At 42.3% G+C, this 16,128-nt stretch overlaps 2 protein-coding genes across 4 annotated transcripts in view; both read right to left on the bottom strand.

The window, feature by feature from the left end:
• The window catches only part of LOC110535510 (sodium bicarbonate cotransporter 3), a 75,988-nt gene extending 72,589 nt beyond the window's left edge, over positions 1–3,399 (bottom strand). Inside the window, exon 1 of the mRNA XM_036961838.1 lies at positions 3,210–3,399. Coding sequence (XP_036817733.1) covers positions 3,210–3,356 — 147 coding nt within the window. The 5' untranslated portion in view covers positions 3,357–3,399. The remainder of the gene's footprint in view (positions 1–3,209) is intronic.
• A 10,029-nt stretch (positions 3,400–13,428) lies between these two features.
• LOC110513267 (collagen alpha-1(VI) chain-like) overlaps positions 13,429–16,128 on the bottom strand; it is a 120,659-nt gene continuing 117,959 nt past the window's right edge. For all 3 annotated transcript variants that reach the window (XM_036962057.1, XM_036962053.1, XM_036962061.1), the window contains 4 exons: positions 15,450–15,636; positions 15,090–15,261; positions 14,783–14,812; positions 13,429–14,614 (listed from right to left, as the gene is read on the bottom strand). In XM_036962057.1, coding sequence (XP_036817952.1) covers positions 14,010–14,614; positions 14,783–14,812; positions 15,090–15,261; positions 15,450–15,636 — 994 coding nt within the window. In that variant the 3' untranslated portion in view covers positions 13,429–14,009. The remainder of the gene's footprint in view (positions 14,615–14,782; positions 14,813–15,089; positions 15,262–15,449; positions 15,637–16,128) is intronic.

The raw sequence follows: 16,128 nt of genomic DNA, 5'->3' as shown, positions 1-16,128 counted from the left end.
AGAACACAAATGCTTATCAAATGGTTCATGGCATACATTTTCAGTACAGAGGACTTGACCCCTAATATGACTTGTCTGTGACTGAGCGTGTAGCCTATGTTATGACAGTTTATGCACAAATGGTAGGCTTCTGGCTCGCTGTTCTCTCTCTCTCATGGTGACGAATAGAGCAGCTCCAGTGCAGTCAGGAGTGTAGCTGAACCAGGAGGGGGGAGGTCCTTGCTATTGTCCTGTTAGCAGCCACAAGCTGCAAGGGGAGGTCCCAGTCCCAGGGTACCAGACTGCAGTAGGCCTCAACCTGCTGAGCTCATGACTGTGTCCACCAGTCCCCAGTGTGTGGGAGTGAGTTCTGACGTTCCCAGTGTGTGCCTGTGTCAGTCAGCCGGCTTTACCCCTGCCTTTGTCTGCTCAGCCCTGCCAGCACCAGAGCTGCTGAGTCTCCAGACAGACACAATGATGCTTCCTGGTGTCAAAGCTCCCTTTAGAAAGGGCTAGACATGTGCCCACTTACCCAACCATTTACGTCAACACATTTGACCCAAAACAGAGGTGTAAAGGGTCAATTTTGTAGTATAGGATTAGCATTCACAGATTATGCCCACTACAATAAAGCAGCCTTGTGCCTGGTAATTAGCTAGTAACTAGTCAGCATATGAACAATGTCAAGAGATGGAGACTACTTCAAATCTCACAGAGTTAGTCTGATAATTCAATGTCTAGTCCAGACAGTGTCTGTAATGGAACCTTGTCTTACACGTGACAGCATTGAGCACTTCAAACTTTAAAGACCATCACAGTGATACTACATAACATGCCCTACACGCTGTCATGTTATTGTGTTTTGTTTAGAGGTCAGGGTCCACACGCAATAAGAAAGATTTGACGCTCCAGAGTCTACACAGCAAGGAAGCATCCCACAAACATTATCAGAAAGCATCACCATGAAGGCAGAACACAGTGGATTTCTATACGTATTCACCAACTAACTACCTGTACTCTACAGCATTGTTTTACTATCTATGTCTGCAATTTGTTTAATTTAACTAGGAAAGTCAGCGCCGGCTACGCTAATTATTTTGTTTACGTCCCCTTTGGGTATTTCGGAGGTTGCATGCTATCAGATAATAGCTTCTCATGTTTTCGCCGAAAAGCATTTTAAAAATCTGACATGTTGGCTAGATTCACAACGAGTGTAGCTTTAATTGCATGTGTGTTTTAATGAAAGTTTGAGTTGTATCGAGTACTATTAGTTGTCACTCTGAAATTTCCGCTGATGTTGATCCCTGTACAGGGACAGCAGCCGTAAAAGGTTGAACAAATTCTTATTTACAATGACGGCCTAGGAACAGTGGGTTAACTGCCTTGTTCAGGGGCAGAACGACAGATTTTTATTGGGAATTCAATCTAGCAACCTTTCGGTTACTAGCCCAACACTCTAACCACTAGGCTACCTGCCACCCATACAACAGCCTACTGTACCAATAGCATCCTATATTCAAACCAGGTGAATATATGCTCTAAGAAAGGTGCTGTGTCATTCACATGGCAAAGTGTTGGAAATGGAATTATAATTTCCCACCACACCCACTCAGCTAGCCTAGCATTTGGAGCGTTGGTCCCACAACCGAAAAGCTCGCTAGTTCGAATACCAGAGCCAACAAGATGAAAAATCTGTCGGATGTGCCCTTGAGCAAGGCACTTAACCTACATTTGCTCCAGGGGTGCCATACTACTATGGCTGACCCTGATAACACAATTCACTGCAATTGCACCTTGTATGTGAAAATAAAACATATTGTTTTATGTATTTTTTACTCAAGTTTTGACTATTTGTAGGTCTATAACAAGTCTGGTCCTGTTCTGCATCAGACCCTATAATCTAGGCCTAGGCTTACTTAGTACAAGTGGGGTTATGTTACCAGGTGGGCTCTTTTTTTGGGCTATAGCCCATGTGTGGCTGTACTTAGAAAAATGGTAATTGCATCTTTCTGTGGGCACTAACTCTGCCATTGGTTTGTTCAACAAAGCCTATAAGGGAATTTAAATGGCGTTTTTTGGAGGGTTTGTGGATAAACACCAAAGGGTCTGTTGCAAACACAGGTTAAGGAGATGTTATATGTGTTGTTCTATGAGAGGCTTTATGAATGTCAACATCAGTTTGTGATACAGCCAAGCAATAAACATACACAGGCTGAGCGAGAGGGAGAGGACTTAAAGGAATAGGCTAGTTCCCCGTTAGAAAACTGTAAATCTAGATAGTATTTGGTAGGTTAACTTCATGACCACACACAGACAGACAGACTCATGACAGAGTTTGGGAAATATTGAGCCTTAATATTGAGAGGACAGAAAAGGAGGGCACAGACAATGATCCATTTGAGGCTCGCATATGTGATCCAGTCAGCTCAACAAAGTTCTGGCCCGGATATGGACTACCATCTCTCCCAACTGCACAATCGTCAGGGTCTTATTCGTTAGGGCACACTAGCAAAACGTTTTTGCAACAGAAAACGATTAATGAATATGACACTGCTGAACTCGAATGTCAGGAGGAGAACAGGGAAATACCCCCGTGTGACACAATGGTAAACTGCCTTTCAAGAGAACTCAGGATCTTCAATAAAATAATTTGAGGTCAGGGATCCAATAGTGATGAAACTGTGGATTTAATCATTGAAATGTACCATTAGAAGTTTTTAGCTACAGTAAACGTCCTGTAGCTACGGTAGAGATGGGGAGACATGAGACATTGGGAGTCCACGAGGTGATACCCTCTGACCACACCGGGCGGGCGCACATGTCCTCTTAACAATAAAAGGTTTTCCTCTCAGTTTCAACACCCTCTGAATCATCGCTAGAGAGACCGACGACATATAGGCAGGCTACTTCCTGGCACACACATGGTACCCAACAACAATTACAAAGGAAAACATATGAGCCTATGTCTCACGTTTATACCACGTATTAAGTAACAGCAATGAAGTTGTTTCCTATTGTAAGTTAGCTAACTACATGTTTATTGTCACTTCCATCTCGATATGCCTTGGTAGCAAAGCATAAATGAACCCCCACCCCCATTTCGTACCCATTCCTTTCTCTAGAGAAATGCGCCCGCAAATGAACCGCTAGCCACCAAGCTAACAAGTAATTTCCAGAAACTTTAAAAAAGGTGAACAAAACAAAGAACGTGACCACGACTTGTTACTTACGGATGTCAAGAGGGGTCGCATCTGTTCACTGGCCTCTTCTTCCATTTGTCCAAATTTCTGTCCCCTATCCTCTGGGAGAATTTGAATATCGAATACCGAAATAACCTTTTTTGACGTGTCACAGACACTAACTCGACTGACTGGCATTTTCACTAACCTAACGTAGCGATTTTTACATACAGAGCATAACCCGCCCTATTTTGATTGACAGTTTATGTTCTCCTTTCATATCCAAGCAGCCGGTTTCCTTTGACCAATGATAAGAGTAGAAAATACAAATGGGCGTGTACGACACGCCTATTCCGGAGGGGCTGGTGAAAGAGCAAGGATACTGTGTTGATTGTCTGGCCATTACTTTGCGCTAAAGGTATGATGCTGTATCTGTGAATTTTCAACAGATTAATGGAATTCTGCCAGCAAATAACCACAAATGGTCTTCTTGTTTGGTCAAAAGCATTATTTTACCAAAGCCATGCCAAGGCTATTGATTTAGCTATATAGCCTATCTCTGGTTTTACTGTCAAGCCTTTTGGCCCATGAGTTTATCTGAAGGTAAGCAAAATAGTGAACTCATATTGGTTTTCTTATATACATTACAAGTAATGTCACTTTAACCATATCTACATGTACATACTACCTCAATCAGCCTGACTAACCGGTGTCTGTATGTAGCCTCGCTACTGTATATAGCCTGTATTTTTTGACTGTTGTTTTATATCTTTACCTACCTATTGTTCACCTAATACCTTTTTTGCACTGTTGGTTAGAGCCTGTAAGTAAGCATTTCACCTGTTGTATTCGGCGCACGTGACAAATAAACTTTCATTTGATTTGGTTTTCCAAGATTGACGTTGAATTTATTGTAAGTATGCATCCTAAAGCCACTCTAACAAGGTGCGTATGGTGGGAATCTGTCATCAGTAACTACATGTATGTGGTGCCTGTAAGGAGCTTATTAGAGATTAACTGATTCATATTCATGTAGAGTTTGCCCCCTGATGTTTGTGTTGGCAGCATAATTCTGACAGATTACCTCAATATTTCAAGATCATTATTGTTCCCAAGGTTTAAGTTTGAATGTATTTATTTTTTAAACTCTGTTATGAAATATCTGCTCATAGTGGCTTACAAATAAACAATCAATTGCTGTGTCACCTCAGAGTAAACACAGCTGTTCTAAGAAAGTTAAAAGGTAAGTGCATAAAATAGGCCTACACATAAAAGTCATCTGAGCATTTTTAGTCCCATGAAAAGACATGCATGTTTACTTTTGATCATCATCATCACCATCCTCATCACCATCATCATCATCATCATCGCCATCCTCATTGTCGTAGTCCTCATCATCACCATCCTCATCACCATCATCATTGTCGTCATCATCCTCATCATTGTCGTAGTCCTCATCATCATCATCACCATCCTCATCACCATCATCATCGCCATCATCATTGTCGTCATCATCATCATTGTCGTAGTCCTCATCACCCTCATCACCGTCATCCCCATCATCGTCATCATCATTGTCGTCATCCCCATCATCGTCATCATCGTCATCATCATTGTCATCATCGTCATCATCATTGTCGTCATCATCCTCATCATCGCTGTAGTCCTCATCATCATCTTCCTCTCGTGGACATTGTTAACAGAGTAGTTTAGATATTATGATATAGGGTTCCATGCCATTGCACCAGATAAGGAAAAATAATGTCATTACATTAACCACTGATACGGAACTTCAGACGTAGATGTCCGCTGCCGCATGCATTCCCAATGATCAATCAGGAGGGCAATACAAGTGTGTGTGTGTGTGATTAATAAGACTGCTGGAGGGCAACCCTCTAGGGACCAAATGTGCAGAGTCTAAACATTGTAATCCCCTTTATTTGGTCTCAGGTTATTTCTATAGCCTGTTACTGGAAGTGATGCTGTGGCATTAGAAACGCTCACTAGGGGTTGGAGGTGACTTAATACCTGCTAGCTCTCAGAACATCAAAGGTGACCTTAGTTGGATCAAAATGTATATTTCAGCCACCTGTTGACCCTAGTTAAAATAATTATTTAACATTTTAGGAAAAATCCATCATTTTAAATGTAATTTCTGAACATGTAAAAAAAAAGATATTGGACAAGTAAAAGAAGAGAAACTGCCATCCATGGCTCAGAGGACCATCCCTGGTTTAACATGTATGTTAACAGCCTATATGAGACAGCCTATAGGAGGTCAGAGACTGGGCAGAGTGGTGCCAGGATAACAACCTCTCCCTCAACGTGATCAAGACAAAGAAGATGATCGTGGACTACAAGAAAAGGAGGGCCGAGCACGCCCCATTCTCATCAACAGGGCTGTAGTGGAGCTGGTTGGGAGCTTCAAGTTCCTTGGTGTCTACATCACCAACAAACTATAATGGTCTAAACACACCAAGACAGTGGGAAGAGGGCACAACAACTCCTATTCCCTTAAGAGACTGAAAAGATTTTCCATGGGTCTTCAGATCCTCAAAAAGTTCTACATCTGCACCATCGAGAGCACTGGTTGTATGGCAACTGCTCGGCCTCCGACTGCAAGGCACTACAGAGGGTAATGCGTACGGCCAGTACATCACTGAGGCCAAGTTTCCTTCTTTCCAGGACCTCTATACCAGGTGGTGTCAGAGGAAGGGCCCTAAGAATTGCCAAAAAGTCCAGCCACCCTAGTCATAGACTGTTCTCTCTGCTACCGCACGGCAAGCGGTACCAGAGCACCAAGCCTAGGTACAAAATGCTTCTTAACAGCTTCTACCCCCAAGCCATAAGACTCCTGAACAGCTAATCAAATGGCTACCTGGACTATTTGCATTGACCCGCCTATTTTTATACTGCTGCTACCCTCTATTTATTATCACTTTACCTCTACCTACATGTACATATTACCTTAATTACCTCGACTAACCTGTGGCCCCGCACATTGACTCTGTACCAGTACCCCCTGTATATAGCCTCCACATTGACTCTGTACCAGTACCCCCTGTATATAGCCTCCACATTGACTCTGTACCAGTACCCCCTGTATATAGCCTCCACATTGACTCTGTACCAGTACCCCCTGTATATAGCCTCCACATTGACTCTGTACCAGTACCCCCTTTATATAGCCTCCACATTGACTCTGTACCAGTACCCCCTGTATATAGCCTCCACATTGACTCTGTACCAGTACCCCCTGTATATAGCCTCCACATTGACTCTGTACCAGTACCCCCTGTAAATAGCCTCGTTACTGTTTTTTTATTGTTGCTCTTTAATTATTTGATATCTTTCTATTTAATTTTGTTTTACTATTTAGTAAATACTTACTTAAGACTTATTTCTGTTAGAACTGCATTTTTGGTTAAGGGCTTATAAGTAAGCATTTCACTGTTGTATTCAGTGTGTGTGACAAATATAATTTGATTTGATTTGATTTTATGATTTTGGTTGAGCCAAATCAATGTTTTAGCGTCTATCCTATGGCTCCCCCTCCTGTCTGAATAGATTCAGTAATAATTTGAAACAAAACGTGAAACATTTAAAAACATATTTTTACCCAAATAGCATTTAAGCCTTTATTAGATTAGTTTCTGTGTATTATTTCTAAACAAGCGAGTATATTATACTGCTGTACATGTTTATAACATTGCATTAAACATTTGACAACAATAATAATACAGTCATTAAGCTCACACTTGATCCAATACAACTTACTGTTAAACAGGATATGCAATGGCTCCTTCTTGGCCTGAGCTGGAGGCAACAATATCATATGACTCTACAGACTTTCAATTATATTTCAAAAACCTAATCACATTAAAAGTTGATACTGATACAAGTGTTGTACCATGTGACTAAATTAAATAGTATGTCTGATTTTACACATCATACCTCAGAACAATAAATATGTAGAAAGCTCAAAAGTGTTGCAAAAATATTGCCTTGCATTCCACCCAGAACCATCTCACCCACATGGCTACTGGTCGCCATAGAGACTCCTGCCAAAGGTATAGGCAGTCACCATTCTTCAATCTCTCTCAGGTGAGGGAGGTCTGAGTACCTGCATGTCTTAGCCTTGACAAGTGAGCATCTTCCTGCTGACTCCTCTATCACTGATTCTTCCTACTGAATTACTGGAGCGCCACCTTGTGGATCATCAAGCCCATTGATGTTTACCATCAAATTATATTTGCAATACTTCAGGAGAAAAGTTTCAGGCCACTCTTTCTGCGCCTCTGGGTGTCACCCAATGAAAAGAGCTTCCTTAGGTGGACAAATACAAAATGTTTCACACCGGCCAGCTTGGAGGAAGATATGGCAATGAACTCTGGAGGATTGGGCCTGTGAAGAGAGAGTTTAAAGGTTTGATGCCATTTTAATGGCGGCCAAAAAAATTGTGATATTAAAGATACACTGTAAATGAGTTCTATTACATTCAACAATTCAAAATATGTGCCATTAACTCCAAACATCTGTATATTACTAGGTAATAGAGTAAGATGTTTACCTTGGAGCTCTAGGCCGATTCTTGGCCTCTCCGACAGGCCTTTGGGTGATGAGTCTTCCCCTAGCTCGCAGTGGCAGGGTTCTAGCCTGTGAACTATGCCTCCTGGTGTAACTGGGAGCCATGACGTTCCTGGATAGAGCTGCCATGGACTCCCTGTAGACAAGGCCATGTCTGGAAGATATGCTGCAGTGGTGACACGTGGCCAACTGAGAGAGAGGTAAAATAAGGGCAGAGGTCAATGTAAAAGACACTGCCATAGGGGTTAGCTATTCAACGTTACAGACACGCTGAGACAATTCCCAAAGAGATTCAAAGAAGGAAGTTGAGGAAAGTAAGTGAGTAAGGATGATAAACAAATCATTAAAACCAGGCCACGCTACTCCCTGTAATAATGAAAGTCATGTAGACCTGGTTAAAAGTAAACCAAGACCCTAGAGGCCTCTCTCCATAAAGAACACAAGGCTAAATTCAGATGTGATAACACACATGTTGGCCCTAGCCCACTGTCAATTACTTCCCTCCACCAATAGGATATCAGGACAGCTCTCTAGAGTCTGGAGAGCATCAGGCGCATCATAGCCCCACTTCTAAACCAGAACACGCTTATTTATTTTACAAGTTAATAATTTAGCAGACTCTGTCATCCAGAGTGACTTACAGATAGTACATTCATCTTAAAATAGCTAGGTGGGACAACATAGTAAGTAAATTGAATCTATTGTATGTCGCACACTTGATTAAAGGCTATCATCACATTATGTTGTCCACAAATTTTCTTATGACATTTCTATGGAGAACAGTGTTTCACTCTTTCTCTGCTTAGTTTATAAAAATAGTAGCGGCAATAACTTATGTTTTTATAATAACTATATGTTTTGGTTCTATGCATAGTATTTGTGTCACACGTAAATTAAGCAAGGATAAGCATGATACATTCAGAAACTGTTACAGTAGCCTACAGTAATATGTTGTCTCTGGAAAGAGAAAGACATCGCTAAATTATAAGACTAGCCCTAAATGATTCCCCTCTTCTATCAGACATTCCTTAAATTTACCATGGAAACGATAAAACAAAGTATACATTCTTTACCTAGCACAATTCAACAATCTGCTACCACACTCCCAAATGATCAACTCACAAACAATGTTGTATCAAAGCATTGAGAGTCAACAAAGTTGTGTAAATGCCTGGAAGAGAGGAACTCACCGAGACAAAGGCTGCCATGCTGGGCTGTTTCTGTTCTTCTTCACAAGAGTCACAATGTGTGACAGTCCCTCTAACACAAAACGCTCTGTCATCCTACATATGGGTGGAGCCAGGGGGCGATTAAATAAATGACATCTCAGCCCACTGCTTCTTAAGGATGTCACCAGTACATGATTCCTGCCTACAGCCATAATCTATACTCTAGACTGTGGATTAGGGTCTGAAACAACCCCCACACCAAACCAATAGGGTTGTGAACAGGCTGTCCTATTTTCACCTGAATAATCTTGGAAAGTAAATCAAGCTGTCAGTGTTACATCAACAACAATTGATTTGATGTTCTGTTCTGTGTTTCTGGGTTAGATAACGGAATATATCCTTTTGTGTGATTACACAACACTACAATTTCATGTCAGAAAAGGATATTACAGGGTTGATTTTCTGTCCTAAAATGTCATCTTGCCAAATGTGTTTCTGATGTGTCTTGGCTGCCTATTTATAGGTTTGTGATCCAATAATACCACTATGCAGATGGGTATCATGATAGAATATCACTATGCAGATGGGTATCATGATAGAATACCACTATGCAGATGGGTATCATGATAGAATACCACTCTGCAGATGGGTATCATGATAGAATACCACTATGCAGATGGGAATCATGATAGAATACCACTATGCAGATGGGTATCATGATAGAATACCACTATGCAGATGGGTATCATGATAGAATACCACTATGCAGATGGGTATCATGATAGAATATCACTATGCAGATGGGTATCATGATAGAATACCACTATGCAGATGGGTATCATGATAGAATATCACTATGCAGATGGGTATCATGATAGAATATCACTATGCAGATGGGTATCATGATAGAATACCACTATGCAGATGGGTATCATGATAGAATACCACTATGCAGATGGGTATCATGATAGAATATCACTATGCAGATGGGTATCATGATAGAATACCACTATGCAGATGGGTATCATGATAGAATATCACTATGCAGATGGGTATCATGATAGAATATCACTATGCAGATGGGTATCATGATAGAATACCACTATGCAGATGGGTATCATGATAGAATACCACTATGCAGATGGGTATCATGATAGAATATCACTATGCAGATGGGTATCATGATAGAATACCACTATGCAGATGGGTATCATGATAGAATACCACTATGCAGATGGGTGTCATGATAGAATACCACTATGCAGATGGGTATCATGATAGAATACCACTATGCAGATGGGTATCATGATAGAATACCACTATGCAGATGGGTATCATGATAGAATACCACTATGCAGATGGGTATCATGATAGAATACCACTATGCAGATGGGAATCATGATAGAATACCACTATGCAGATGGGTATCATGATAGAATACCACTATGCAGATAGGTTTGATGATTGAATACCACTCTGCAGATGGATAGCATAATAGAATACCACTCTGCAGATGGATAGCATGACAGAATACCACTCTGCAGATGGATAGCATGACAGAATACCACTCTGCAGATGGATCCTATGATAGAATACCACTATGCAGATGGATACCATTATACAATACCACTTTGCAGATGGATACCATTATAGAATTCCACTCTGCAGATGGATACCATTATAGAATCCCACTCTGCAGATGGTAGTCTTTCATGGTTAAGGGTTGAGGAGAAATTGACTACTTTTCTTCTAGTCTTCTTAAGAAACATTTATGTTTGTATAATATTTTTTCATATACTTCAAACAGACTTACAAACCCCACCATACTACATGCCTTTATGGTGTATCTTCACAGTATCCAAACGAAAAACAGATTTAATGCATCGCTCAGTTATGTATCAAATCAAACTGTATGGTCACATACACATACTTAGCAGATGTTATTGCGGGTGTAGCAAAAGGCTTGTATAGAGCCATGTCATGTTGGAATGCTCTGCCACCAGAGGTTACTCAGGCAAAAAGCAAGTTCAGCTTTAAAAAACAGATACAGAGAACATCTTGCATCAAAGTGCCTCTCCTCTTTCTAAAGAGATATTGTAATTTAACTATACTGTATAAGAATGAATATGGATATATAAATAGTGTGTAGATAGTATTTTTGTTGTCTCTTGGTGTCTTTCCTATATAAAACTCTTATTTTATTTGTAAACAAATATTTTGAATTTAAAGGAATTTATTATGTTGTTCTTGTCTATTTCTGTTGTGTACTTTGTAATGTATTTGTACGTTTTATGTGGACACCAGGAAAAATAGCTGCTACATGTGCAGTAGCAGGATCCTAATAAATTAAACTAAACCATTTTAATAATTATTCAGTCTCTTGATGTCAATCTACTCATGATGATTAATGATGTTGATTGTTTTTAAATTGCTTGTTTTTTGTTGTTGTTGCTTTGCATCGCTTTGAGATGTATTTATGTAATGATTAGCACTATAACAGTTAAAAACATTTTATATTATTATTACTAATCTCCAGAACCATGAATGAATTGAACTTCATCTTCATACACAAAGAGATCATTATGACATCATTGCTTTTGGAATTTGGAATTCCAATTCATTCTAGAACATATGTAAAACCACTTGACCCATTTGCTTAGCTAGGTTCTATACCATGGCTCCATGATCCATTTATTGTAAAAAATGAAGTCCTCACAAGTTTTCTTAAGAGAACCTTTTGTCACTGAAAGGCTAAGGAAGAGAACGGGTAAGTGCTCTGAAGTATTTTTGGCAAACGTAGCACTATCATGACATATTTATTTACATCCCATTTGATTTACAGTAAATATGAATCAGGATTGCCATAGCGTGACAGCAGGACCCTATTCTTTCTCTAACACCAGGTACCCAGTGGAGTCCTTTTCATGCTCAGGCATTAAGAGAAGCAGAACCCCCTAGTATACTTGGCTCCAAAACACCTCACACTCTCTGCCCTCCCCTGAAGCCAGCAGACATCTCCTACAGACACACGGCGAGGAAGGGAGGCAGTAGGTCAGTGGAGCCCAAGGAGCCGTCGTACACAGACCGCCTGGACTTCTGCTTCCTCAGAGCCTCCTCTGCCCTGGAGAAGTTCAATGGGGAACTGCTGTATAAGTGTGCCAGCTGCTTGTGGTACTACCCCAGCCTGTCCTCTCTGCAGACACACATCACCCTGGGCTTTATGGAGGGTTTCAGCTGCAGGGTCTACTACAGGAAGCTGAAGGAGCTGCGCTGCAGGAACGACATGAAGAGGATACAGGTGATCTCTCTGGAGACCACAGCCAAGAGAGTCAATCGCTTCTCAGCAGGAAATAGGGTGGCAGAGGAGCTGAGGAACAAGAGCAGTGAGGAGACAGAGAAGAAGAGCAGTGAGGAGCTGAGGAACAAGAGCAGTGAGGAGACAGAGAAGAAGAGCAGTGAGGAGCTGAGGAACAAGAGCAGTGAGGAGACAGAGAAGAAGAGCAGTGAGGAGCTGAGGAACAAGAGCAGTGAGGAGACAGAGAAGAAGAGCAGTGAGATTCAGAAGTGGCTTTCTGAGATAGAGGAACCCACTGATCATTACAGTCACTGAGATCATTATCCCTTTTTTCATTACAGATTCATTTTCACAGTAACAAAACATAGCTATATAAAATAAAACGTTTTCATGATCCCTGCTTCTTATTATTCTCAGAGTACAGTTGGAGCCAGATATACTAAATACATGCTATTTCATAAGGGAATTAATGAGTACACTGATTGGCATCTGGGATTTCAAACAGCTGAATTTCTAACTCTGTCCATGGTGCTGAAGTTGGGCACATCCAGAGGCCAGTAGCCCAACACCCTCAGATAAGTACTGGAGTACAAGGGAAAGCCTAGTGTCTTTTTGGACCGATCTGTAAAAGGTCCTTCTACAACAACTATGTCCTGCCCTGACCTGAGATATCTCTGTTTTCTTTATATTTTGGTTAGGTCAGGGTGTGACTAGGGAGGGTACGCTAGTTTTTGTATGTCTACGGTTTTTGTAGGTCTAGGTGATTTGTATGTCTATGGTGGCCTGATATGGTTCCCAGTCAGCGGCAGCTGTTTATCATTGTCTCTGATTGAGGATCATATTTAGGTAGCCATTTCCCTTTGGTGTTTGTGGGATCTTGTCTACAATTAGGTGCCTGTGTTCACTAGTAGCGGTTCGTTTGGTTATTTGTTGTTTTGTTTCGGTGAGTTTCAGGTGATTACAAATATGTGGAACTCTATTCACGCTGCGCCTTGGTCCGATCCTTATAACGAACGTGGCAAACTATCACTAATCACTATGTAGAACAGAATAGCAGTATTTTCTAAGTGTGTTAGAGCTCCTTTACTCAGCCCTCTTTTCTCAACACTCCAACACTGCCCTCTAGTGCATTTTATTGGCATGTCTGAGTAATTCTTTAACTAAATGGCCCTGCATATATTTGAAAATAATAGATTGTATTGTATTCAGAATGAGCTAGTTAGTTTGTCCAATATTTTATTTGTCAAGACCTCCAGAAAATTTGAGCAAAAGAAAACTGTTCATCTTATCACCAAACTTACAGCGTAACGTTTATTAATCTACCCAAGTGCTTCTTATGACAAACATATTCATTTTATTTCACATGAAAAGCAGGAGGCCCTCAAAGGCATAAGGAAAACACAAAAGTATAAAATGTGAACCATATCTATCTAATTTCTTAATGGCCTAATACATGGCACAACAGGACAATTCATAGACAGTTCAGTAGTAGGAGAGTAGTTTAAGAGCGTTAGAGGGCTCCAGAGAGCTTTACAGAGCTTTGGAGAGCTTCAGAGAGCTTTACGGGGCTTCAGAGAGCTTTACAGAGCTTCAGAAAGCTTTACAGAGCTTCAGAAAGCTTTAGAGAGCTTTACATAGCTTTAGAGAACTTTAGAGAACTTCAGAGAGCTTGAGATAGCTTTACAGAGCTTCAGAGTGCTTCGGAGAGCTTTAGAGAGCTTTAGAGAACTTCAGAGAGCTTGAGATAGCTTTACAGAGCTTCAGATAGCTTTAGAGAACTTCGGAGAGCTTTGGAGAGCTTCAGAGAGCTTTAGAGAGCTTTCTAGCCAGGCTCTGCATGACCACCCGTCTGGCCAGGTCACTGTACAGCGCCACTCGGTGGACACGACTATCCACGACGTGGTAATCAAACCCGTTCGCCTGTCCCATCACCAGCTGGCACACGCCCGCCTCGTCAAAGCCCTCGCCCACAGTGACGGCCAGCAGCTGTGTGTTCTCTGCCAGAGCGGCGGCGGCTCTGGGGATAGCAGCCCAGGCAGAGGCCACAGACCTGCCGTCCGTGAACACCACTACTTTCCTGGGGACAGCAGAGCGGCCCTCCCTCTGGAGGGTGGAGGTCAGGAAGGCCAGGGCAGCCGGTAAGTCGGTGGCCCCATCCATGCAGAGCGTAGCTGCTAGCCCCGTTAGCACATCCTCAACCCTAGCAGTGAAGGGCACCTCCACTCTCTGCTGCTGCCCATCGCTGTACTGCATGACGGACAGGCGGAGCAGCCCTCCCCGGTCCTGTGACAGCAGCCTGGCGGCCATGTTCTCAACAAACTCTCTGGCTCTGTAGAAGTTGGCCTGGCCCACACTGGAGGAGCCGTCCAACATGAAGACTATGTCTGTAGCTTCCTGGAAGTTGGCTGGAGGAAGAGTAGACTATTTTAGAACAGCAGTTGGGGTTCAGATACATTTACATACATTCCACTAAATCTTTAAATTGCAGTACTAGGCTGAATGCTAAAAAAAACAACGTATTGTAATGCATAGGAAACTGTGACCATAAAAACAAGGGAGAGGAGCAGTCTTACCTGGACAGGTGTAATCAGGACATTTCTTATCTGTAAACACAACCCAGACCTTAGTTGAGAGCATAGGAACATAGCATGTAGCTAGCTCCTGATATTGTAAATGAGGGCTAGCCTGTACAAAGACTACCTTGGCAGATGTAGCTAGCTCCAGATATTGTAAATTAGGGCTAGCCTGTACATAGACTACTTTGGCAGATGTAGCTAGCTCCAGATATTGTAAATTAGGGCTAGCCTGTACATAGACTACCTTAGCAGATGTAGCTAGCTCCAGATATTGTAAATTAGAGCTAGCCTGTACACAGTCTACCTTGGCAGACATAGCCAGTAACGTTGTTGAAGAAGGAGTCCTCCAGCAGTTGCACGTCGTCTGTAATCTTCAGGTAGAGTCCAGGTGAGGCTGTGCCCAGACAGGTGATCTCCTCCAGCATGGTGGCGTAGGACGCCCATCTGAAGATGTCACCTATGCCAATGCCCACCACCTGAGGAGCCAAGATGGAGGACATACTGAGGCTTTGCCACATAATGGCAGACTTGGAGGAGAGAGAGATGGTTCTCTTTATGTCTAATGAAATGAACCCTTGGTCCTGACATCATATCTTCACCCCCAACCTATACATGTCCTTCAGCCCACTCTCCCCCATTACCCAGTCCCATTGACATCCCTCACCCTTATATTGGGCACAGAGCAGAGGGAGGACAGCGGTTTGGCGTCCCGGCGGGTGTCCGACCGTCCGTCTGTCAAGACTATGGCCACCTTTCGGTCCAGCTGGGAGCTGCCGAATGCCTGCCGGGCAAAATCCAGCGCCTCTCCCGTGTACGTACCACCGGCAATCCAGCGCATGTTTCTCACCGAGCTGCAAGTATGGGACATCAAACACAACAGTTAGTCAGTCAGTGGCCGTGATCTTGCAGAGTTACTCCACCTCAAGAATTGCATTTGGTGAAAGGCTCGGAACACACATACTCATTCAAGCAAATGAGAAATAAGTGCACTCAGGCTATCCGGAAGGCCAATGTTAGTTACTTTAAGGAGCAGTTCTCTCTCTGTGGGTCTAGCCCCAAGAAGTTCTGGAGAACAGTTAAAGACCTGGAGAATAAACCCTCCTCCTCACAGCTGCCCATGTCCCTTAAAGTTGATGATATGGTTGTTACTGACAGTAAGCACATGGCTGAGCTCTTTAATCACCACTTCGTTAGGTCGGGATTCCTATTTGACTCAGCCATGCCTCCTTGCCCGTCCAACATTTCCTCATCTCCCACCCCTTATAATGTGGCTATCCCCGATGCTTCTCCCTCTTTTTCCTCTGCCCTGCAACAAAGTTTCTCCCTGCAGGCAGTCACTGAGT

This window comes from Oncorhynchus mykiss, chromosome 2 (genome assembly GCF_013265735.2).
Source record: "Oncorhynchus mykiss isolate Arlee chromosome 2, USDA_OmykA_1.1, whole genome shotgun sequence".
Lineage (NCBI taxonomy): Eukaryota > Metazoa > Chordata > Actinopteri > Salmoniformes > Salmonidae > Oncorhynchus > Oncorhynchus mykiss.
Note: the sequence above shows the minus strand (reverse complement) of the source record. Positions and strands in the feature narration are given on the sequence as shown.